Source organism: Pongo abelii, chromosome 19 (genome assembly GCF_028885655.2).
Source record: "Pongo abelii isolate AG06213 chromosome 19, NHGRI_mPonAbe1-v2.0_pri, whole genome shotgun sequence".
NCBI lineage: Eukaryota > Metazoa > Chordata > Mammalia > Primates > Hominidae > Pongo > Pongo abelii.
In genome coordinates this window covers 95,749,765-95,773,469 of record NC_072004.2, presented here as the reverse complement: position 1 = coordinate 95,773,469, position 23,705 = coordinate 95,749,765, and the positions used below count along the sequence as shown (strand labels likewise).

The 23,705-nt window shown below is 50.8% G+C and overlaps 1 protein-coding gene across 3 annotated transcripts in view; it reads right to left on the bottom strand.

The window, feature by feature from the left end:
* The window catches only part of RNF213 (ring finger protein 213), a 135,229-nt gene that overhangs the window by 91,425 nt on the left and 20,099 nt on the right, over positions 1-23,705 (bottom strand). For all 3 annotated transcript variants that reach the window (XM_054535867.2, XM_063718332.1, XM_063718331.1), the window contains exons 5-12: positions 15,805-16,353; positions 15,417-15,539; positions 14,313-14,497; positions 13,441-13,599; positions 12,331-12,530; positions 9,164-9,447; positions 8,355-8,611; positions 5,624-5,821 (exon numbers count right to left, since the gene is read on the bottom strand). In XM_054535867.2, the coding sequence (XP_054391842.2) occupies positions 5,624-5,821; positions 8,355-8,611; positions 9,164-9,447; positions 12,331-12,530; positions 13,441-13,599; positions 14,313-14,497; positions 15,417-15,539; positions 15,805-16,353 (1,955 nt within the window). The remainder of the gene's footprint in view (positions 1-5,623; positions 5,822-8,354; positions 8,612-9,163; positions 9,448-12,330; positions 12,531-13,440; positions 13,600-14,312; positions 14,498-15,416; positions 15,540-15,804; positions 16,354-23,705) is intronic.

The window sequence follows — 23,705 nt, the reverse complement described above, 5'->3', positions numbered from 1 at the left end:
TCTTTAGGAACAATGCTACTGCAGACTTTTACAAGATATTTAAAGATAAGTACATAAAAATAGCAATAATAATAAAAGGTACTCTATATTTCTACTATATCTAGCCTTTCTAGGTAAATATGGACCATCCATGGGTCTGACTATATTGATTGTTTTCTCTCTTGATCATCTAGTGGCGTCTTCTGTTATCAGGGGCTGAGTTAATAGTTTAGATGAACTACAGCTTTGTTATAGCTTTAATTAGAATTGGTTCCCAAGGGCTTGGCCAGGCACAGTGGGTGGCTCACGCCTGTAGTCCCAGTGCTTTGGGAGGCTGAGGTGGGCAGATCACTTGAGGCCAGGAGTTCAAGACCAGCCTGGCCAACATGGCAAAACCCATCTCCACTAAAAATACAAAAATTAGCAACATGTGATGTGTGATGACATGCACCTGTAGTCCCAGCTACTTGGGAGGCTGAGGCACAAGAATCACTTGAACCTGGGAGGCGAAGGTTGCAGTGACCAGAGATCGTGCCACTGCACTCCAGCCTGGGCGACAGAGCAGGACTGTCTCAAAAAAAAAAAAAAAAGAAACAAAGAAAAAAGAAAAGGAAAAGAATTGGTTTCCAAAGGCTTTTACGTCTTCTAAAGGCAAGACTGCAACACTGCCTTTAGCAGAAGTTGGGATCCAGGGGTGCAGAGCAACTGCCTCATTTTTTCTGCTGTCCCCAGTCTTTGGCATTTGGCAGGCTCTGAGCATCATGCTTTATGAGGGGGCATCTCTTTCAGTTCTCCAGCCCCTTTCCCAACTGGATGGTCACTGTCTTGTTCTCACTGCAAGGCCCAGAGTGCTGCAGTCATTACCTCTGTTCTCCTACCCTACCTTCAGACCTTAGCAGATCCTATGGCCTGCGCCTCCAGGCTGGGGGAAGGAGGAATTTCCAGAGCTCTCTCATCAATAGGACTTACTAATGTATTAACTGCCTGCCTCTCCAGCTAGAATGCAAGCTCCGTGAGGCCAGGAGCCACTGTCTGTTTTGAGCAGTGCTGTACACCGTGTGCCTTGAGTAGTACTTCCTGGCACAAGGAAGGTGCTCTTCAAGTATTCATCCAGTGAATGAATGAATACATTCTAGCACATTAATAACAGAAAGACCATTTCAAGGCCAAAATAAATTAATCTATTTTGCTTAGAAGGGTTCATCTGTGGTCATTATGACTGTTCTATTAAATAACCCAGTATTCAGTATTTCATAGAGATTATACTTAAAGAGAAAGTTTGTGGTTACCTGTCAGGAATCTGAAAATAAAGATGCTTTTATTTCAACTTCTAGGGAATCTGGACTTCTACCACTGCAGCCTTGGCCTCCCTGGCTCAAGCGATCCTCCCACGTAAGCCTCCCAAGTAGCTGGGACTGCAGGTATACCCCACCATGCCCAATTATTTTTTTTGTTTGTTTTTTGTAGAGACTGGGTACTACTATGTGCCCAGACTGGTCTTGAACTCCTGGCCTCAAGCAGTCCTCCTGTCTGGGCCTCCCAAAGTACTGGGATTATAGGCATGAGCCACCAAGCCCAGCCGCTTTTATTATTTTTAAACTGACATATAATAATTGTACATATTTATGGGGAACAGTGTTATATTTCTATATATGTATACAATACATAATGTATAAAAATGCATATAGAGAATACATTTTATGCACTGTATATACATATAAATATCTGTCTACAATGTATACTATGTACAAAGTATACAGTCTGTAATCTATACAAATATATGTATACAACATATATGCATACAACGTGTAATGTGTACAAATCAGGGTAATTAGCATATCTATCTCAAACATTTATTTCTTTGTGTTGGAAACATTCAAAGTCCACTCTTCTAGCTATTTGAAAAACATAATAAATTGTAAATTACAGTCGTTCCATACTGCTCTAGGACCCTAGAACTTACTCATCCTATCTAGACATACTTTTGTATCTACTAGCCAACCTTTGGCTAGCCCTTTCCCCATCCTTCCTCGCCTCTCGTAACTACTATTCTACTCTCTCCTTCTAGAAGATCAACTCTTTTTGCATCCACGCATGAGTAGGAACATGCAGTATTTATCTTTCTGCGCCTGGCTTATTTCACTTAACGTAATCTCCTCCAAGCTCATCCATGTTGCTGCGAAAGACAGAATTTCATTCTTTTTGGTGGCCAAATAGTATTCTACTGTGTATATAGACAACACTTTCTTCATCCACTCTTCTGCGGGTGGACACTCAGGATGATTCCATATCATGGCTATTGGGTGTTATGATAAATATAGGAGTGCAGCTATCTCTTCAACATACTGATTTCCTTTACTTTGGATATATCCCCAGCAGTACGATTGCTGGATCATACAGTAGTTCTATTTTTAGTTTCTTCAGGAACCTTTATACTGTTCTCCATAGTGGCAGTACTAATTTACATTCCTACATTGTATGAGAGTTTCTCTTTCCCACATCCTCACTGGCATTTATTTTTCGTCTTTTTGATCACAGCTATTCTAACTTGGGTAAGAGCATATCTCATTGTGGTTTTGATTTGCATTTCCCTAATTAATGATGCTGATCATTTTCTCATACACCTGTTGGTTATTTGTGCGTCTTCTTTTTAGATGACTACTCAACTCATTTGTCCATTTTTAAATCTGATTTTTTCTGTCCACTTGTTTGAGTTCCTTAAATCTCCCTATCCGACGTGTAGATGACAAATATTTTCTCCCATTCCGTGGACTGTCTCTTCACTCTGTTGATAGTTTCCTTTGCTGCGCAGAAGCTTTTTGATTTGATGTAATCCCATTTATCTCACTTTACTTTTATCGCCTGTGCTTTTAAGGACTTCTCCATAATTTTTCTCCAATCTTTGCCCAGACCTAGGCAATACCATTCTAGACACAGGAACGGGCAAAGATTTCATGACAAAGACACCAAAAGCAATCACAAGAAAGGCAAAAATTGACAAATGAGAACTAATTAAACTGAGGAGCTTTTGCACAGCAAAAGAAACTATCGACAGAGTAAACAGATGACCCACAGAATGGGAGAAAATTTTTGCAAAATATGCATCTGACAAAGGCATAATATCCAGCATCTATAAGGAACATACACAAATTTACAAGAAAAAAAAAAAACAAGCAACCCCATTAAAAAGTGAGCAAAGGACATGAACAGACACTTTTCACAAGAAGACATACATGTGGCTAACAGGCATATGAAAAAAAGCTCAACATCACTGATCATTAGAGAAATGCAAATCAAAATCACAATGAGGCTGGGCATGGTGGCTCACACATGCAATCCCAGCACTTTGGGAGGCCAAGGTGGGTGGATCACTTGAGGTCTGGGGTTTGAGACCAGCCTGGCCAACATGGTGAAACCCCGTCTCTACTAAAAATATAAAAGTTAGCCAGGCATGGTGGGGTGCCTGTGGTCCCAGCTACCCAGAAGACTGAGGCAGGAGAATCACTTGAACCTGGGAGGCAGAGGTTACAGTGAGCCGAGATTGTGCCACTGCAATCCAGCCTGGGTGATAAAGCGAGAGTCCATCTCAAACAAAACAAAACAAAACAAAACCACAATGAGGCCAGGCATGGTGGCTCATGCCTATAATCCTAGAACTTTGGGAGGCCGAGGTAGGTGGATCACTTGAGGTCAGGAGTTCAAGACCAGCCTGGCCAACATGGTGAAACCCTGTCTCTACTAAAAATACAAAAATTAGCCACATGTGGTGGCGCACACCTCCAATCCCAGCAGAATCACTTGTGCCCAGGAGGCAGAGGCTGCAGTGAGCTGAGATCACACCACTGCACTCCAGCCTGGGTGACAGAGCCAGACTCTGTCTCTTAAAAAAAAAATACAGTGAGATACCATCTTAACACCAGTCAGAATGGCTGCTATTAAAAGGTCAAAAAGTAACAGATGCTGGTGAGGTTGCAGAGAAAAAGGAATGCTTATGCACTGTTGGTGGGAGTGTAAATTAGTTCAACCATTATGGAAGACAGTGTGGCAATTCCACAAATACCATTCACCGCAGCAATCCCATTACTGAGTATATACCAACAACAATATAAATTGTTCTATTATAAAGAAACATGCCCATGTATGTTCATTGCAGCACAATTCACAACAGCAAAGACATGGAATCAAACTAAATGCCCATCAACGGTAGACTGGATAAAGAAATGTGGTACGTACACACCATGGAATACTATGCAGCCATAAAAAAGAATGCAATCATGTCCTTTGCAGGAACATGGATGGAGCTGGAGGCCATTATCCTTAGCAAATTAACTCAGGAACAGAAAACCAAATACTGCATGTTCTCACTTGTAAGTGGGAGCTAAATGATGAGAACACAGGGACACAGAGAGGGGAACAGCACACACTGGGGCTTATCGGAGGGCGGAGGACGGAGGAGGGAGAGAATCAGGAAAAACAGCTAATGGGTACTAGGCTTAATATTTGGGTGATGAAATAATCTGTACAAAAAAAACCCACAACACAAATTTATCTATATAACAAACCTGCACATGTACTCCTGAACTTAAAAGTTAAAAAAACATAAAAAAATAAAAAAACTTTCTCTGGTAATATTTTCTTGTGATAAAGGAGAGGTCATTATATTTGGATCAGAGGTCAGGATTATATATATTGCCAATATTCCTCTCCTTTAAGCCAGCATTATGCAAAGGTATAAATGGTTTAGAGTTCACAATGCCTTTGACAGTTCCACTCGTAGGGATTTATCTCAGTGAAGTCATTGGACAGAGAAAGCTAAGAATGCTTATGAAAGCACGCTGACAAAACGAAACTGCACAACCAACCAAATGTCCTGTAACAGAGAATTGGCTCAATACAAGGCTGGCACTCTCTCTGGCTGGAACGCTAAGCAATCATTATCTTAACAACATAGACAGGTATTTGCTGATGGAAAAAGTTGCTCACAAAATACCGTTAAGAGGAAAAATCAGGTTGTAAACCAGAATAAATAACACATAATTTGTTGTTGTTCTTTTAAGTACATAAAACACCCACGAATCCATATTTGGACAAAACCAGAAATAGGTACGCCGCGTGCTAACAATGGCTGTCTCTGAGGTTACAAGTTGTTTCTGTATTCTTGATAGTTTTTTTGTTTGTTTGTTTGTTTGTTTTAGACAGAGTCTCGCTCTGTCACCCAGGCTACAGTGTGGTAGCACGATCCCAGCTCACTGCAACCTCCACCTCCCGGGTTCTAGTGATTCTCCTGCCTCAGCCTCTAGAGTAGCTGGGATTACAAGCACATGCCACCACGCCTGGCTAATTTTTTTTTTTGTATTTTTCATAGAGACGAGTTTTCACCATGTTGGCCAGGCTGGTCTCGAACTCCTGACCTCAGGTGATCCACCCGTCTCAGCCTCCCAAAGTGCTGGGATTACAGGCCTGAGCCACTGTGCCCAGACTATTCTTGATAGTTTTGATGTCTTAAAATGTTAAAAGAGCGTGTGTTAGTTCTGTCATTAGAATCAGGAATGGAGTCACTGCAGAGCCCACCGGGACTCCGGGTGCACAGTGTAGGAGTCATTCTTCCCAGATTCATGTAGATAAGCACAACTCTACGACTTACGTATCTAGCATTTGTTCCCGGAACTGTGAGAAGGAGATTCCCTCCAAAGCGGCCCAGGTGTCCTCAGGCTGGCTCCAGGCGTCCTTGTGCCGCGGGGCCAGCTCCATACAGCAGTGCAGGACAGGCAGGGCTCCCAGCCAGTTGTACATACTTGTGTCCATGCACCTTTGGCACAGGTTCACCAGGTACAGCCGCCAGCTGGAAGGGAATAAAGATCCCGCAGTGAGCTGAGCTGGCCAGGGAGTCATCTCCCTGGGAGTCTGGAGTCCCAACAGGAAGCAAGCACTGTGCACACAAAGCAGGAGGAGCACCGCACCTGGCTGAGCAGAGGTTAACTCACGCAGGAGACAGGGCTTCCCTCAGCCCCCAGCCTAGGGTGTCAGGTCCTTTGCAGGCCCTCGCCGAATCCCCACAACAAACTCCCAGGACAGGGGAGGGATCTCAGAGGCAGGGGTCCTGGCTAAGTAGTCAACGCAGGGTCCTGACTGACAGAGCTGGGATTTGAACCCAGACCATCTGGCAACAGTAAATCTAAATATAAAGCAACTTGTAAAATTTATTTTCATCGTTTAGAGACAGAGTCTCACTCTGTCATCAAGGCAGTGCAGTGGTGCGATCATTATAACCTCGAACTCTTGGACTCAAGGGATCCTCCTGCCCCAGCCTCTCAAGTGCTGGAATTACAGGTGCACCACCACACCCAGCTAGCTACATTTTTTTTTTTTTTTTTTTTTTTTGAGATGGAGTCTCACTCTGTTGCCCAGGCTGGAGTGCAGTAGCACGATCTTGGCTCACTGCAAGCTCTGCCTCCTGGGTTCACACCATTCTCCTGCCTCAGCCTCCCGAGTAGCTGGGACTACAGGTGCCCGCCACCACGCCCAGCTAGTTTTTTGTATTTTTTGTAGAGACGGGGTTTCACCATGTTGGCCGGCTCTATTTTTTATTTTAATTTTTGTTTCCCAGACTGATCCTGAACTCCTGGGCTCAAGCAATCCCTCCTGCCTCAGCCTCCCAAAGCACTGGGATTACAGGTGTGAGCCATAATGCCCGGCCAAAACAACTTTTTGTTTTTTTTTTGAGATGAAGTCTCACTCTGTCACCCAGGCTGGAGTGCAGTGGCACAATCTCGGCTCACTGCAACCTCCGCCTCCTGGGTTCAAGTGATTCTCCTGCCTCAGCCTCCTGAGTAGCTGGGATTACAGGCGTGCACCACCGCGCCCAGCTGATTTTTGTATTTTTAGTAGAGACAGTGTTTCACCATGTTGGTCAGGCTGGTCTCGAACCCCTGACCTTGTGATCCGCCTGCCTCGACCTCCCAAAGTGCTGGGATTACAGGCGTGAGCCACCGTGCCCGGCCCCAAAACAACTTTTTAAACATAAGGGTTGAGCCTATAAACAATACATGGTGAATCTCCTACAGTCAAAATATATTAATGATTCCTCATACTTTAAACACCGGCACTAACTCTGTACACTGCCTTTACCTCCACTCCTCCTCTTTGTCAAAATGTGCAGCGTTTATTTGGTTGTTTTAGGTTTGTAAAACCAGGCCAGGCACAGTGGCTCATGCCTATAATCCCAGCACTTTGGGAGGTCGAGGCAGGCGGATCACAAGGTCAGGAGCTCAAGACCACCGTGGCAACATGGCGAAACCCCATCTCTACAATAAACACAAAAATTAGCTGGAAGTGGTGGTGTGCACCTGCAGTCCCAGCTGCTCAGGAGGCTGAGGTGGGAGAACCACCTGCGTCTGTGAGGTTGAAGCTGCAGTGAGCTGACTGCTCCACTGCACTCCAGCCTGGGGGAACAGAGTAAGACGCTGTCTCAAAACAACAAATAAATAAACGTGTAAAACTGAGAGGCAGATGTCGTGATAAGACATGCTGGTCAGGAAAGGCTACCTAATGTCATTCTCAAGTTCAAATCAACACACGCAGAGAGAATGCTGGGAGACTGTGACCATCAGAGCTCAGTGGGGTCTGAGCAGGTACCAAGTCAAAGGCCATCGCCTTCTCACCACTGAACATTTCAGGCCCAGGACAGTCACACTGTGTTTCCTGAACTAGACACGGCACAGGCAGGGGCACGGGGAGAACATTCACGGTGCTTCTGCAGATGTCCTTGAGGGGATGTGTTCAAGCTGGCATCACGCCACAACCGCCTAAACGTGCGCACACAGAGGCTGCTCATGATACGACACGAAGCTTCAAAAAGCAGGGTATTCAGACCCGGCACAGTGGCTCACGCCTACAATCCTAGCACTCTGGGAGGCCGAGGCGGGCGGATCACCTGAGGTCAGGAGTTCGAAACCAGCCTGGCCAAAATGGTGAAAACCCTTCTCTACTAAAAATACAAAAATTAGCCGTGTGTGGTAGTGTGCACCTGTAGTCCCTGCTACTAAGGAGGCTGAAGCAGGAGAATTGCCTGAACCTGGGAGGCGGAGGCTGCAGTGAGCCAAGATTGCACCACTGTACTCCAGCCTGGGCCACAGAGTGAGACGCCGTCTGGGGGGGAATAAAAAGGCAGGGAATTCAACAGAGGACAGAATATAATAAAAATAAGACAGATGCTAGGAAAAACTACTGACAGGACCACAGTGAGTGGTAAAATCACGGGTGGTTTTATTTCTTGCCTGTGTGCTTTCAGTCACTCTAGTCAAGCACTTATTTTTGCAATCAGAGAAAATCATTATAATAGCCATAAAAAACATTTCAACAAAAAATAATAATACCTCTGAGGTATCCCAAGGATGTGGCTTAGGTCACTGTGAAACTCATCTGGTGAGCTGGCATCTGAGGTTAGGAGGTGACACAACAAGGTCAGGCTGTCTTCTAATAAAAACTGAATTTTTTCCACTATGAAAAGGACAATCAGGCCCATTTTCAGTTTACTCCTCACTGGGCCGTCTATAGGCAAAGAGTCCGCGCTTTTTCTGTCCAAAAGTGGTACCATGTGCTTTTTCAGATATTCCCACAGGTATCTCTTCACCTGATGGTGGGAGAAGAGGAAGATGCATGAACCACGGACTTGAATTCATCGGAAGTGTCCAGAGCTGCCCCAGCACCACAGCTAGGGCAGCAGACCCCATCCGTGCCCCCCTACCACACCTGCGAGAGCCACAGGAGCAGCTGCGGTGCAGCCAAGACCCTGGCATGAGGGCTCAGGCAGGGCCCCTGAGGCTCATCAGGGCTCAGCCTCACCTCAGAAACAGCTCCAGGCTGGCCTGAAACCCGCCCAGGCTGCACCGCAGTGTGGGTAAAGGTGCAGTGACAGAGGGTGCCCCGTTCCTTCCACTCTCCCTCCAAGGCCAGGGGAGGACTCAGGACTGGTGCTGGGGTGGGGCTCAGATTACAACCAGTAAAAGGAGGAAAATGGGGAGGGCAGAGAAATCCCAAGAGACAGTGGTAGGAGAAAAGGCCAGAAAGTTCGACACATTCCCATTTGCAACCTGGCCCACAGAGTCAAGGGGTCATCCGGCCACTAGTAGGTCAGGTGAGGCTCCTGCCCAACAGGTAGAGCAGCTGGTGGCAAGCCTGATACCTCTTTCTCCCCGTACTGCAAATCGGTCCACGGCTGTGCCTGTCCTTCATAAATCATAGGCTGTTGCATGACAAAGTAAAACTGCTGGAACTGGGTGAAGAAGCTGTTCAGGTTGATGGTGTCCCAGGTCTGCAGGATGCTGAAGATGCTGTCCAGCATGACCGTAGCGGCAGTGTGCTTCCCCTTCACCAGGTCCTTCCTCGACCCGTCTGTGATGTGGTTCATGACTTTCTGTAATTTCCCAGGAGGCTTCATACAAACTATGTCATCGTACTGATGCCAGTCTAAGAGGGACAGAAAGAACAAGAGCCTACTTAAGACCATCAAAACACTGGAGACCTAGACGCTAGCCTAGAAGGCTGATCATGACGGGTACAGAGATGGAGTAAATGAGGCAGAGGAAGGGAGGAAGGGAAAAGCAAAAACCCGCACACTGACGACAGCCAGACTCCTCCATCTGACTTCTCAACTGAGGCCGGCCCCGTGCAAACAGACATCCTAGAAGTCCCACAGTGATGGGTGGAAAGCCCAGGGTCACGGAATGCAGCGGGCCTGAGACTTGCAACGGATCTCTAACTATGTATCTCAGCAAACTTGATAAACAACCTCCTTAAACATCATCACAAGCAGGTGGAATGTGTCATACAGAAACTGCATCCCTCACTAGCAACTGAGCACTGTCCCAGTCAATCCCTGAGTTGGTTTCCTCTGTACTAGGAACGGGACACAGCCTCTGGAGGTAGGTGCAGGCTGCCCAGCAGGCAACATGGCCCTTGGCATGGTGGCTGACATAGGGCAAGGGCTGAATTCGTGACTGTTCTTAGGCTCCATTGCAAACAATATGAGTGCAGACCTCATTACAGAAAACCCAGTGAGGTCGACTGTAAAATAATTAGAAAACCCAAGACGTCAATGAGACGGTCAGAGCCCACGTGAAGACCTACAAACAAAAGTAAAAATCAGGCAGAAACGGGAAGCACCCGGACAGGCCTCCTGAGCCCCCTGCTGTGTTTTGACCCACAGTCGTCTAGACTGGCAGGCCCGCCTACCCCAGCTCAGCACCCTGGGCCCAGTAGGGCCTGCAACTGTTTAGTTCTCAACTCGGTCATCACCTCCTTGTGGAAGCTTCTGCCGACCTCCAGGTCAAATCCCCTACCACATTTTTTTTTTTTTTTTTAGACTGAGTCTCCCTCTGTCGCCCAGGCTGGAGTGCAGTGGCACGATCTCAGCTCACTGCAAGCTCCGCCTCCCGGGTTCACGCCATTCTCCTGCCTCAGCCTCCCGAGTAGCTGAGACTACAGGCGCCGCCACCGCGCCTGGCTAATTTTTTTGTATTTTTAGTAGAGACAGGGTTTCACCGTGTTAGCCAGGATGGTCTCGATCTCCTGACCTCGTGATCCGCCCGCCTCGGCCTCCCAAAGTGCTGGATTACAGGCGTGAGCCCCCGCGCCCGGCCCCCACGTGCCCTTTTAACTGGGCCATCAACGCCACAACGCCACAGCATTTATCAGAGCAGGAATTCCATATTTATAGAATTCCATATGTAAATGTATTTACATATGGAATTACTGGACTAATGCCTATTCTCTCAAAGCTTAAGTTCTCAGAGTACACTCTCTAGCTAGTAAAAATCATATTTGGCTGGGCACGGTGGCTCACGTCTTAATCCCAGCACTTTGGGAGGCCAAGATGGGCGGATTGCTTGAGCCCAGGAGTTCGAGACCAGACTGGGCAACATAGAAAGACCAGTCTCTCCAAAAAAAATATGAAAAATTTGCCAGACATGGTGGCACACACCTGTAGGCCCAGCTACTTGGGGGGCTGAGGGGGAGGATCAGCTGAGCCCTGGTGGTTGAGGCTGTAGCGAGCCGAGATCGTGCCACTGCACTCCAGCTTGGGTGACAGAGCGAGATCCTGTCTCAGAAAAAAAAAATATATATATATGTTTACAAAACGAAAAAATATATACTCTATAAAGTTCTTAGGACTTCTGTCTTTGTCCAGGGTGGAGTGACAGGGACTAAATTTACATTCTTCCGTATCTGCCTAAAACAACACATGAACAACATAAACAGTGAAACAACTGTTTTCAAGACACCGGACACCAGGGGCAGGGAGGCCCTGGTCGCCGAGGGAAAGCAACAACCAGTTGATCCCAGCTCACTTCCTTGAGTTTCAGGGTCACTGTGCAGGGAGGGGGAGCGAGGCGAAGCCCAGGACCCCCCAGGTGAGGAGGCGGTGCTGGGAGTCCAGGCGATCAATACAGTCAAGTCTTGATCTCTGTCTATCAAGTTTGCAGACAGAGAACCCAGGTGCGGGACCCCCGAGAGAGGCATGGAGGGGCACAGAGGGCTCTGCGAGAAGGGAAGCACCCACGTCTATCGACAGATGGGCGGAGGGGCTGATGTGCTGAGGACGATAGCCAGCAGGAGCCTGCAGACAGGGCTGTGGATGGCATCTCCAGTCAACCATCTGAAAATCTCTAGAGAAGGGACAAGTCCCAGTGGCCTCCTGGTCACTCCACTTGTCCCTGATCCAGCTCCCAGGCCTTTGCTGCCCCTCTGTTCCCAGCCGCAGCCCTTCTTCTGGCTTCGTTTTCTCTCCTTTCCCTTAATTAAAAATCCTTTCCGGCTGGGCGCAGTGGCTTACACCTGTAATCCCAACACTTTGGGAGGTTGAGGAGGGCAGATCACCTGAGGTCAAGGTCCAACATGGTGAAACCCTGACTCCACTAAAAATACAAAAGTTAGCTGGGGGTGGTGGCAGGCTCCTGTAATCCCAGCTACTTGGGAGACTGAGGCAGGAGAACTGCTTGACCCCGGGAGGCGGAGGTTGCAGTGAGCCGAGATCGCACCACTGTACTCCAGCCTGAGCGACAGACTCCGTCTCAGAAAACAAACAAAAAGTCCTTTCCATGTTTCCTCCTGCAAGTGAGTGGGTAAAGTCACACTGAGCTCAAAGGAGAAGCCAACACATCTTTAACCAACCAGAGACACAACCCAAAGTCAGTGTCACTGAACCTGGAGGCTGGGGTGGGGTCAATGCAGAGCAAAGAGGACCTCACTGCCCAGGCAAAGTCTGTGCTCTCCAGAGAGACGCGTCCAGTACTGCAGGACTGGCACCTGCACTCCGGAGGGGTGAGCAGACAGCCTGCTGCCATGACTTACCTCCTGAGCCCAGAAGTGAAGATTTTATTAACAGACAGCGGTTGACGTGCTCGCCCTCCTTCTGCTGGCGCTTGTAGATGAACTCATATTCAGCAGAGCCCTTATTATAAATGATGTACTTATAAGGAATGTATTTATCTAGGTGCTTCTTGGAAATGACGACACTGCCTTCAACAAGAACGCCGTCATGACCTAAGTCTCTGTGAATGAACAGGATACGGTTGGTTATCCAAAATTCCTAACCCGGAAATTTTAGTTATTCTCAAACGTAGCATGGAGTGCAAAGCTATAAATTGATGTGGACCAAGAGGAGGCAAGGCTGGGTTCAGTGGCCCATGCCTGAAATCCCAACACCATGGGAGGCTGAGGCGGGAGGACTTCTTGAGTCCAGGAGGTCAAGGCTGCATTGACCTGTGATCCCACCACTGCACTCCAGCCTGGGTGACAGAGCAAGACTCTGTCTCAGATAAACAAAGCTGGGCATGGTGGCCCAGGAGATTGAGGCTGCAGTGAGTCATGATTGCACTGCAGCCTAGGCAACAGAGCAAGATCCCCTCTCTAAAAAGAAAAAAAAAATTATAATAAATAAAGAAAGAATACTTTAAAAAAAAAAAAAGGTCCATGATGGAATATGACACCAAAATGCATGGCCAGGAAGAGCTGTCTGAAATATTCATCTTCCAGAACCCAAAGAATGTCGTCAACTCACTTGATAAAAATTATTTAAAGGCTGGACGCAGTGGCTCATGCCTGTAATCCCAGCACTTTGGGAGGCCTAGGCGGGCGGATCACCTGAGGTCGGGAGTTTGAGACTAGCCTAGCCAACATTTAGTAGAAACTCCGTCTCTACTAAAAATACAAAAATTAGCCAGGCTTGGTGGTGGGCGCCTGTAATCCCAAGCTACTTGGGAGCTGAGGCACGAGAATCGCTTGAACCCAGGAGGCGGAGGCTGCAGTGAGCTGAGATCGTGCCACCACACTCCAGCCTGGGTGACACAGCAAGACTCCGTCTCAAAAAAAAAAAACAAATTTTTTTTTAAATACGTGTCACAGGCTGGGCATCCTATGCCTTCCCTGAGGGATTCCTCCCAAGCCTAAAGACACGCTCACCTGCTATAGTACAGCTCACAGACATTGCTGGCCCATTTCGGCTCCCCAAATTCTTCTCCTCCTCTGATGAAGACTTTATGGTGGTCGGGACTGAATGAGAAATGATGAGAGATGATGGCGTGGAAGTACACGGTGACTCCTCCGCCCGGGCTCAGCGTGCTGGTGGAAAACCAAAACAGAAATCTGATTCCCGTGAGATCTGTCCACCTGCCATGTGCATGCACACACGTGCACACACACACGTGCACACACATGCACAAGCACACATACACACACTCATGCACTCGCGCACACACACATGCACAAGCACACGTACACACACTCATGCACTCGCACACACACATGCACGCACATGCACAAGCACACGTACACACACTCATACGCACACACACGTGCACACACATGCACGTGAACGCACACAGGCACATGGTCCTTGTGTTCGTAATGCACATTATCACACCCTAGCAAACATGCAAGCACGTCCACATCTGACACACTACCCCCCCATGGGGTCCTCTCTTCACTGCCTCCAAAATGGAGGAAGAAGAGGTGGCCAATCCCTGCCCATCTCTGAAGTGCTGGGGACAGTGGCGGGAGGCACCAGCAGGTGTCTGGGCCAGAACAGCCCCTCTCCTCAGTTCCCAAAGGCCTACGCTGGCTCCAGGACCCCAGGGGCTATTAGGAAACAAGAAACTGGCACAGGTGCCTGCCCCCATCCACCTCCTAAGTGGTCCCCTTTTCCCCCAAAGTTAAACTTGCCAAAACAGCTGACTAGAAGGGCAGCCTGGATATCCCCTGGGAGTTGTGCAGGGGGAAGGTGTGCCGGGCTCTCAGGCAGGGTCTCCTTTGCTCCCCTGCGGGGGCATCCCTACCTTGCCTTCACTTCCTGGACACCTGCTTTCTGGTTTTTTTGCTCCTTGTCCTTTTTCACAGCAGCTGCACTTCTGTTCTTCCCCTCTGGCTTCTTCAGGTCTTCAGGCTCCCCTCGTTCATTTTTACCAACTTTTTCTCCAGCAGCAGCCGTCTCGTCCTTGGTCTTGGTCTTGGTCTCAGCTTCCTGCAACAAGGAACCAAACCCTGACCTTCAAGGCCGGCCTCCACATTTTCTTTTTGAGACAGAGTCTCGCTCTTATTACCAAGGCTGGAGTGCAGTACTGCGATCTCAGCTCACTGCAACCTCCGCCTCCCAGGCTCAAGCGATTCTTCTGCGACAGCCTCCCGAGTAGCTGGGCTTACAGGCACACGCCACCACGGCCGGCTAATTTTTGTATTTTTAGTAGAGACGGGGTTTCACCATGTTGGCCAGGCTGGTCTTGAACTCCTGACCTCAGGTGATGCACCCGCCTAGGCCTCCCAAAGCGCTGGGATTACAGGTGTGAGCTACCGTGCCCAGCCCAGCCTCCACATTGACCCCTACAGGGGATGCTTCTCACAGCGGCCAGAGTGGTCACAACCCTTCCCTGCTCGGGACCTTCCGATGCCATTGGGGCCACTAATCACAGCCTCCAGAGGCGCCGCTCTCCAGCCTCATCGGTGGCCTCTCCTCCCCCAACTCCTCCTGGGGGCACTGGCGTCCCTGCCGCTCTGAGAACAGGCCCACCCCACACTAGCCCAGGGCCTCTGCACATGACCTTCCCGTTGTCTGGGACACATCCCAGACACCTCCGGGGACCATCCCTCACCACCTCCTCAGAGAGGCCTCGCCCGGCCACTTAGGCTGTGGGGGCCACGGTACCTCAGGGCCCAGCCGGGTGCCCTCTCTCCCCTCCCTCCCTCCCTCCACGATCTTCTCACTGCTGAAGTCGGTTTCCTGACTCTCTCTCCGCTAGAATGTGAGCACCCCGAAGGCCAGAGCTTTGTCTGAATCATGGCTATATCCCCAGCACTTAAATATTCGCTGAATAATTAAATGAAAGAGGCGCAGCCGTGGGCAGGAGGAGGGCCTCCTGGAGCCGGCAGGCAGGAAGGAGACGCACCTGGCAGTGTGTTTTGGAAGCAGGAGTGGTTGCTGGCGGCTGTTTTGTTCTCTGGGTCTTCTCTTTCATTTCCTTCCCGGCCCCTTTAACTGTATTGGCTGGCTCAGCTGCAGCATCAACTGCCTGAAAGACCCCAAACACCAGGGCCAAGGTGACAAAATGGGCCAGGGTGACTCCGACTCAATGGTTTAAGGGGCAGCATCTGCCACAAGCCGAGGGACAGGGTGGGCCGGCATCCCCGGTGGAGGAACAGCCCTCCGACTCCCACCCAGGGAGCAGGGCCCAGAGGACGCCCCCCCGGCAGGGAAGCAACGCCAGCACCTTGCAGCAGAGCCCAGGTGCTGAGGGCTCGGTGCCACTCCCGGGCCATCTCTCCCGGATGACTCACCGTAGAGGCTGGGGTCCCTGCCTGCTGCTCGGTGGTCTGTGGTTCTGTCCTGGGCTCAGAGCTGCCTCCTTTTGACTCAGGCAACAGGAGCTCCTGGGCAGCATCTTCAGTCCTAGAACGGCCTTCACCAGCAGAGGTCGGGGGAATGGTCCCCTCCTGGGACAGGCCTCTGCCCCCAGAGGGGATGGAAGCGTCCTGGTCCTCCCCTTCCGTGTGGTGCTGGGATTGGGGGCTGCTCAGAGCCTCACTTCCTGTGGCCACTCCTGCCTCTCCCAAAGCCCGAGCCTGCAGGGGGCTGTCGCCAACCTCGGTGGGCGTGGAAAGGCCGTCACCCTCCAGTGGCGTGGTGGCTGTGCCCGGGGGCTGGCTCGGCTGGCCAGTGGGGCCACTCTGCTGGGCTTGGCTGTGGGGCAGGGCTGTGTCCTGAGGCCCCGGGTTTGAAAGCAAAGTCAGGTGACAGGGGCTGGCAGGAGACAGGGGCAAGGAAGCCACCTCTGAGGAAGGGGAGTTGTTCCAAATCTTTTTCTTCTTCCTTTTCTTCTTTTTGCTCTAAAGAGAAAGAGAGACACTCACTTTATTTCTTAGATTTACTCTACTCTAGCCTGTGTTTCCCTCCAACTTTCTCTTCCATTTCTCAACTACATCAAGCTTGGCTCGACCAAAGTACCTAACATCTGTCAAATCTGCAATTTCCTGGAAAGAATGAAATTAAGAAACAAAAGTCGGGGGTGGGCAGGGTCGGGGCAAGTGGCCTTGAAGCGCTCGCGACACTCAGCACGGTCACGGCCAGGCTGAGACCCTCACACGGGCTCACTGCTTATTGGACACCCACTGAGATGGATTTTTATTTATTTATTTATTTGAGACAAGGTCTCCCTCTGTCGCCCAGGCTGGAGTGCAGTGGTGCAACCCCAGCTCACTGTAGCCTTGACCTCCTGGGCTCAAGTGATCCTCCCCTATCAACCTCCTGAGTAGCTGAGACTATAGGTGAGCATCACTGCGCCCAGCTAATTTTTTGTTTGTTTGTTTTTTGTAGAAACGGGGTTTCATCATGTTGCCCAAGCTGGTTTTGAACTCTCAGGCTCAAGCGATCTGCCCATCTCGGCCTCCCAAGGTCCTGGGATTACAGGCGCGAACCACCGTTCCCAGCTGGTTTTAAAAAATGCTCTTTAGAGACAGAGTCTCACCATGTTGCTCAGGCTGGTCTCCAACACCTAGGCTCAGGCAATCCTCCCATCTTGGCCTCCCAAAGTGTAGGATTACACACGTGAGCCACCGTGCCTGGCCTGGTTTTGAACATTAGAAAGCACACACAGGCTTTCCACATTTTATGCACTCTATAAAAATATTTCGTACATAAAATTTGAAATGAGAAGAATGAGACAAAAAAATGAGTAGCAGCTCCCGCCGCACCCTCAGCAAGCACAGCCAGGCTCAAAGGCACATCCAGGTTCAGGCGTACGGTCCCCACCTTGGAACCAGGACTGCAGCTGGTAGGAGGAGGCTGCCAGAACCCTGGGACCCCACAGGCATCTCCCAGGGGGCAGTACTCAGGGGTGCGTGCTGATCGGGTCAGTACAGGAAAGTGATTTGTAGATTCCCTGAAACCTGGTGGTGTGTGATGAGGGCCCTCAACTGCCAGGCAGGAGGTGTGAACCTGTGCCTACTCCACGCCCCCCACCTCCTGCACCCACATACCCGGGAAGACCAACACACACTGAGGTGCAGCCCAGGGGCTAATCCACCCTCTCCTCAGCAACTGGTAACAAGGGGACGAGGAAGAGCCACAGGATCCCGTCACTGCCACTTCAGGAGCCCCTCAGCTGACGGCCGGCCCCTGTGTGGCCCCAGGAGGAGGCTGCATTCCCACCCACCCAGGGCATGACAAGGCCGCAGCTGGACAGGGCTGCAGCCCAGGGCTTCCAGGAGGCCAGGCCGACACTGCAAGCCCTTCTCTATCACACATGGCCGCACTTCCGGCCAGAACCAGGGCCAGAAATTCTGATTTTCTCCTTCTTTTTAAATTCAGAGGAAACCCATGCTCAGTGTACACAAAGCACAGGAGGCACCCCTGCCCCCCCGACCCTCCGACCCATAACATCTCCCCAGGCCACAGCTTGGCTCCAGCCTCCCGCTTGGCCTGCGTCCGACACCGAACCCAGGCCACCAACCCACCACATCACTGAGAGCACCTGGTCCCATTCCAGGGAGCAAGCACCACCGCTGAAATGGCACACTTGGTGCGTTTGGGTGCGGACAGGGGAGACTCACTCCCAGTGCAGGCCGACTCTAAAACAGGGCCTCACTGAGATCTGGCCACTGCACTCCAGCCTGGGCGATAGGTTGGGTGCGGTGGCTCAGGCCTGTAATCCTAGCACTTTGGGAGGCCGAGGCAGGCGGATCACTGGAGGTCAGGAGTTTGCCACCAGCCTGGCCAACATGGTGAGATCCCCCGTCTCTACTAAAAATACAAAAAATTAGCTGGGCGTGGCGGCGGGTGCCTGTAATCCCAGCTACTTGGGAGGCTGAGGCAGGAGAATCGCTTGAACCCAGGAGATGGAGGTTGCAGTCAGCCGATATTATGCAACTGTACTCCAGACTGAGCAATAGAGCAAGACTCCATCTCAAAAATAAAAAAAAAAAAAAAGCAACTGCAGAAGCAACTGCGGAAGAAGAGTCTGGGGCTGGGGCCCAGCACTGGAGAGTGGCGTCATCAGGACAGGTGTCAGCCTCTGAATGACAGGCTGGTCAGCTGCCGGGGAACCTGCTGAGGGGGGAAGCAAGAGGCTGTCAAGAAACAGGCAGGTGCTGCACAACCCTTCACTGCAGGCACCCATCATCCTCAGTGTGCTGAGGAGACCTGGTGGGTGGGGTCCGAGCCCTGAAGACAGCCTCATCGCGGAGAGGCGATGATGCTGTCCCTGCCCAGCCAGCTGCCTGGTACCTCCAGGGCTGCTATGCAGTGGCGTCTGGGCTGGGTTTAGAGGGCCTGCCTGAGTTCCCATCCAGCTCACCCCATGCCGCAATGGCTGGGCAACCCCAGGTGGGTCACTGAGCCACCGTGGGCCTCAGTTTCCCCATCTTTAAAGTGGAGACAGCAGATGTGTCCACATCAGAGCATCACTGAGGGTGACCAAATGGGACAAAGCACATGGAGAGTTGTAGGACACTGCCTGGCACACGCAAGGCCCCCATCAGTGATGCTGTGGTCACGGTCACTGTCCACACACAGCAGGTGTTTGTGGCCACCTGGTGACAACGCTGGATGGCCCATCCTGGGGAATGGTCCCTTGGCTCTCCCTGTTCTCGGCCGCATGGTTTGAGTAACATCAGCTTTACTCTAGCCCCAGGGGCAGCTCTTGTGCGTGGGCTGGTGTCAACCACTGGTGTCAATCATGCTGGCCATAGGGACCCACTGGGGGATTGGACCGTGAGCCAGTCAGAGCCAATGAGATTTGAGGAAACGCTTCCTCTCTTCAGAGGAATCAATCACCAGAGGAGGCGCTCTCTTGTCCCCTGAAGGACAGAGTAGCAGGTGGATCACAGGGGAAGCCACTCTGTGGCACGAAGGAGTAACGGGAAACAGCTGATGAGAGGCTCAGTCGGGGAGCCACGGCCGTCCGGAAGGCAGAGTAGACAGGGCCGGAGACGCCTGCACCAAGCTTCACCTACAGGCTCGGGGCTCATCAGGTGTGTCCATAATAAACTCCCTCAATGGGATTAGAAAGGCGGAGCTGGGCTTTCCATTATTTGCAATTCAAAGGCTTTTTTTTTCTTTTTCTTTTTTTGAGTTGGAGTCTCGCTCTGTCACCCAGGCTGGAGTGCAGTGGCACAATCTCAGCTCACTGCAACCCCTGTTTCTTGGGTTCATGCAATTCTCCTGCCTCAGCCTCCTGAGTAGCTGGGATTACAGGTTCAGGCCACCACACCCAGCTATTTTTGTTTTGTTTTTGTTTTTTTTGAGATGAAGTTTCGCTCTTGTTGCCCAGGCTGGAGTGCAATGACATGATCCGAGCCCATTGCAACCTCCGCCTCCCCGGTTCAGGTGATTATCCTGCCTCAGCCTCCTGAGTTGCTGGGATTACAGGCACCTGCCATCATGCCCGGCTAATTTTTTTTTTTTTTTTTTTTTTTTTTTTTTTGTATTTTTGTACAGACGGGGTTTCACCATGTTGGCCAGGCTGGTCTTGAACTGACCTCAGGTGATCCACCCACCTCGGCCAAAGTGCTGGGATTCCAGGCGTGAGCTACCGTGCCTGGCCATGATTTTCATATTTTTAGTACAGATGGGGTTTCACCATGTTGGCCAGCTAGTCTTGAACTCCTGACCTCAGGTGATCCACCCACCTCGGCCTCCCAAAGTGCTGTGATTACAGGTGTGAGCCACTGTGCCTGGCCATAACCCAAAGATTTCTAATGGTTAAAATAATCAAACCTCAAATTAAGTTTTTCCCTAATTATGAAAGTTGAAAATAAGCCAAGGTCATGAATGCTCTAGCAGCTTCGATAACATAATCAGGCTCTGGCAGAAATAGACAGAGAATCCTCAGGCTCTGGACCACCGAGTCACAGCCCTGAATGGGAGGAGCCCACTGAGGCAGGCCCCTGACCACCCCCCACCTCCCACCAGCATGGAAGATGCAGGCCCCCTACCGCTTCTTTCCTTCATGTAGCAAAGGGCTCAGACCTTAGGAACAGCTGCCAGCAGCCCTCCCCAGGGCCCGCCTTGCAGGAGGGGAGTGGCCAGACAGGAAGAAACAGCAGCAGCAGCACCCGGAGGTTGGTCAGAGCCCGGGGAGGCTGGAGGCAGGGGCCAGGCCTGGCCTCACTCCCTCCGCCCACAACATGGGGCTGTGGAAAGACTGCAGTAAACGCAGAGGCAACGGCAGGAGAGACCCTTAGAGGGACCGTGATCCAGTTCCTGGAAGACCACTGCCCTCAAGCCGCCATCTCAGACCCTCTTTTCAATAGAAACAAAACCAACCATCTGACATCATCGCACCTGCAGGGCTGAGGCCTCGGAGGAGCAGCCCCAGGCTCACCCCCCTCAGCTCTTCCCCTGTGAACAGTAACCTGGCCCTGAATTAGGGACCACTTACTTCTCGGTGAGGACTGGCCGAGTGCCCCGGTAGGCGCCCTGTGCTTCCAGCGCCTCCTGCTGTCTGCTTTTCCATTGAACAGTTTCATGGTCTTTGACCCAGAATCTCGAACTACATAACCATAGTGGTATTTATAATTTTGAGGGGGGGGTGAGGCTTAGAAGTATTTACATAATTTTATAAATATCCCCCTGTATTTTCTAGAGCTTTTAGGATGCTGTTTTACATGAAAATATTGAATCAGGCCAGGTGCGGTGGCTCACACCTGTAATCCCAGCACTTTGAGAGAACGAGGCGGGCGGATCACCAGAGGTCAGGAGTTCGAGACCAGCCTGGCCAACATGGGGAAACCCCATCTCTACTAAAAATACAAAAATTAGCCAGGCATGGTGGCACGCACCTGTAATCCCAGCTACTCTAGAGGCTGAGGCAGGAGGAATCACTTGAACCTGGGAGGCAGAGGTTGCACCACTGCACTCCAGCCTGGGAGAAAGAGCAAGACTCTGCCTCGAAAATAATAATAATAGCCCGGTGGATCACGAGGTCAGGATATCCAGACCATCCTGGCTAACACGGTGAAACCCCATCTCTACAAAAATACAAAAAAATTAGCCGGGCATGGTGGCGGGCGCCTGTAGTCCCAGCTACTCGGGAGGCTGAGACAAGAGAATGGCGTGAACCCGGGAGATGGAGCTTGCAGTGAGCCAAGATCGCGCCACTGCACTCCAGCCTGGGCGACAGAGTGAGACTCCATCTCAAAAAATAATAATAATAACAATAATAAATAAAAAATAAAAATAAAATATTGAATCAAGCTGGTATACAGTCGGCCCTCTGCAGCCACAGATTCAGCCAACCACAGACAGAAAATATTGGGGAAGAAAACAGAAAATAATGAGACAACAATAACAAAGAACACAAAGGGAAACACGATACCGTGTAGCAACTGTTCACACAGCATTTATGTCATACAGACGCCTGTTGTAAGGAATCTAGAGATGAATTAAAGTGCATGGTGTTGGGGGCCGGCCACAGTGGCTCAGGCCTGTTATCCCAATAAACTTTGGGAGGTCGAGGCAGGCGGATCCCTTGAGGTCAGAAGTTTGAAACCAGCCTGGCCAACATGGCAAAACCCCATCTCTACTAAAAATACAAAAATTAGCCAGTGTGGTGGCGTGCGCCTATAGTCCCAGCTGCTCAGGAGGCTGAGGCAGGGGACTCGCTTGAACCCAGGAGGCGGAGGTTGCAGGGAGCCGAGATCACGCCACTGCACTCCAGCCTGGGCAAAAGAGAGAGAATCCATCTCAAAAAATAAAAAAAATAAAAAATAAAGTGCACAGGCGGATGCTGTGGGTTATGTACCAATTCCACGCCGTTTCATATCTGGGACTGGGCATCCTCGGATTTTGGTGTCCTCTGGGGTCCTGGAACCGATCCCCTGTGGGCAACAAGGGACCGTGTGTTTCAGTGTGAGTATGAGATGGGTGTGAGTGGGACGTGTGTGTGTTGGGGTGTGTGTGAGTGGGGTGAGTGGGGTGTGTGTGTGTTGGGTGTGTGTGAGTGGGGTGAGTGGGGTGTGTGTGTGTTGGGGGTGTGTGAGTGGTGTGATTGGGGTGTGTGTGTGTTGGGTGTGTGTGAGTGGCATGTGTGGGGTGTGTGTGTGTTAGGGTGTGTGTGTTGGGGGGGTGTGTGTGTTGGGGGTGTGTGAGTGGTGCGAGTAGGGTGTGTTGGGGGTGAGTGGTGTGAGTGGGGTGTGTGTTGGGTGTGTGTTAGTGGGGTGAGTGGGGTGTGTGTGTGTTGGGGATGTGTGTATGTTGGGGGGTGTGTGAGTGGTGTTGAGTGGGGTATGTGTGTGTTGGGTGTGAGTGGGATGGGTGGAGTGTGTGTGTGTTGGTGGTGTGTGTGATGGGGGTGTGTTAGGTGTGAGTGGTGTGAGTGGGGTGTGTGTGTGTTGGGGTGTATGAGTGGTGTGAGTGGGGTGTTTGTCTTGGGGGTGTGTGAGTGGTGTGAATGTGGTGTGTGTCGGGGGCTGTGTGAGTGCTGTGAGTGGGGTGTGTTGGGTGTGTGTGAGTGGGGTGTTTGTCTTGGGTGTGTGAGTGGTGTGAGTGGGGTATGTGTGTGTGTTGGGGTGTATGTGTGAGTGGGGTATGTGTGTTGGGGTGTGAGCGGTGTGAGTGGGATGTGTGTGTGTTGTGGGTGAGTGGGGTGTGTGTGTGTTGGGGTGTGTGTGTGAGTGGGTATGTGTGTGTGAGTGGTGTGAGTGGGATGTGTATGTGTTGGGGGTGAGTGGGGTGTGTGTGTGTTGGGTGTGTGTGAGTGGGGTGAGTGGTGTGTGTGTGTGTTGGGTGTGAGTGGGGTGAGTGGGGTGTGTGTGTGTTGAGGTGTGTGAGTGGTGTGAGTGGGGTATGTGTGTGTGGGGGTGTGTGAGTGGTGTGAGTGGGGTGTGTGTGGGGGGGATGTGTGAGTGGTGTGAGTGGGGTATGTGTGTGGGGGGGTGTGTGAGTGGGGGTATGTGTGTGTGGAGGGTATGTGTGTGAGGGGGTGTGTGAGTGGTGTGAGTGGGGTGTGGGGGTGTGTGTGAGTGGAGGGAGTGGGGTATGTGTGAGTGGGGTATGTGTGAGTGGGGTATGTGTGGCGGGGGTGTGTGTGAGTGGGGTGAGTGGAGTGTGTGTGTTTTACCCAAATGCTGAGCCCATGGTCCAGACGCCCCACTTTCCACACCCATGTGTACACCCTGACCAACACGCTCCGGTCCGCATATGCAGTGCCCTAACTCCAGCTCACATCTCATGCTCCGTGCGC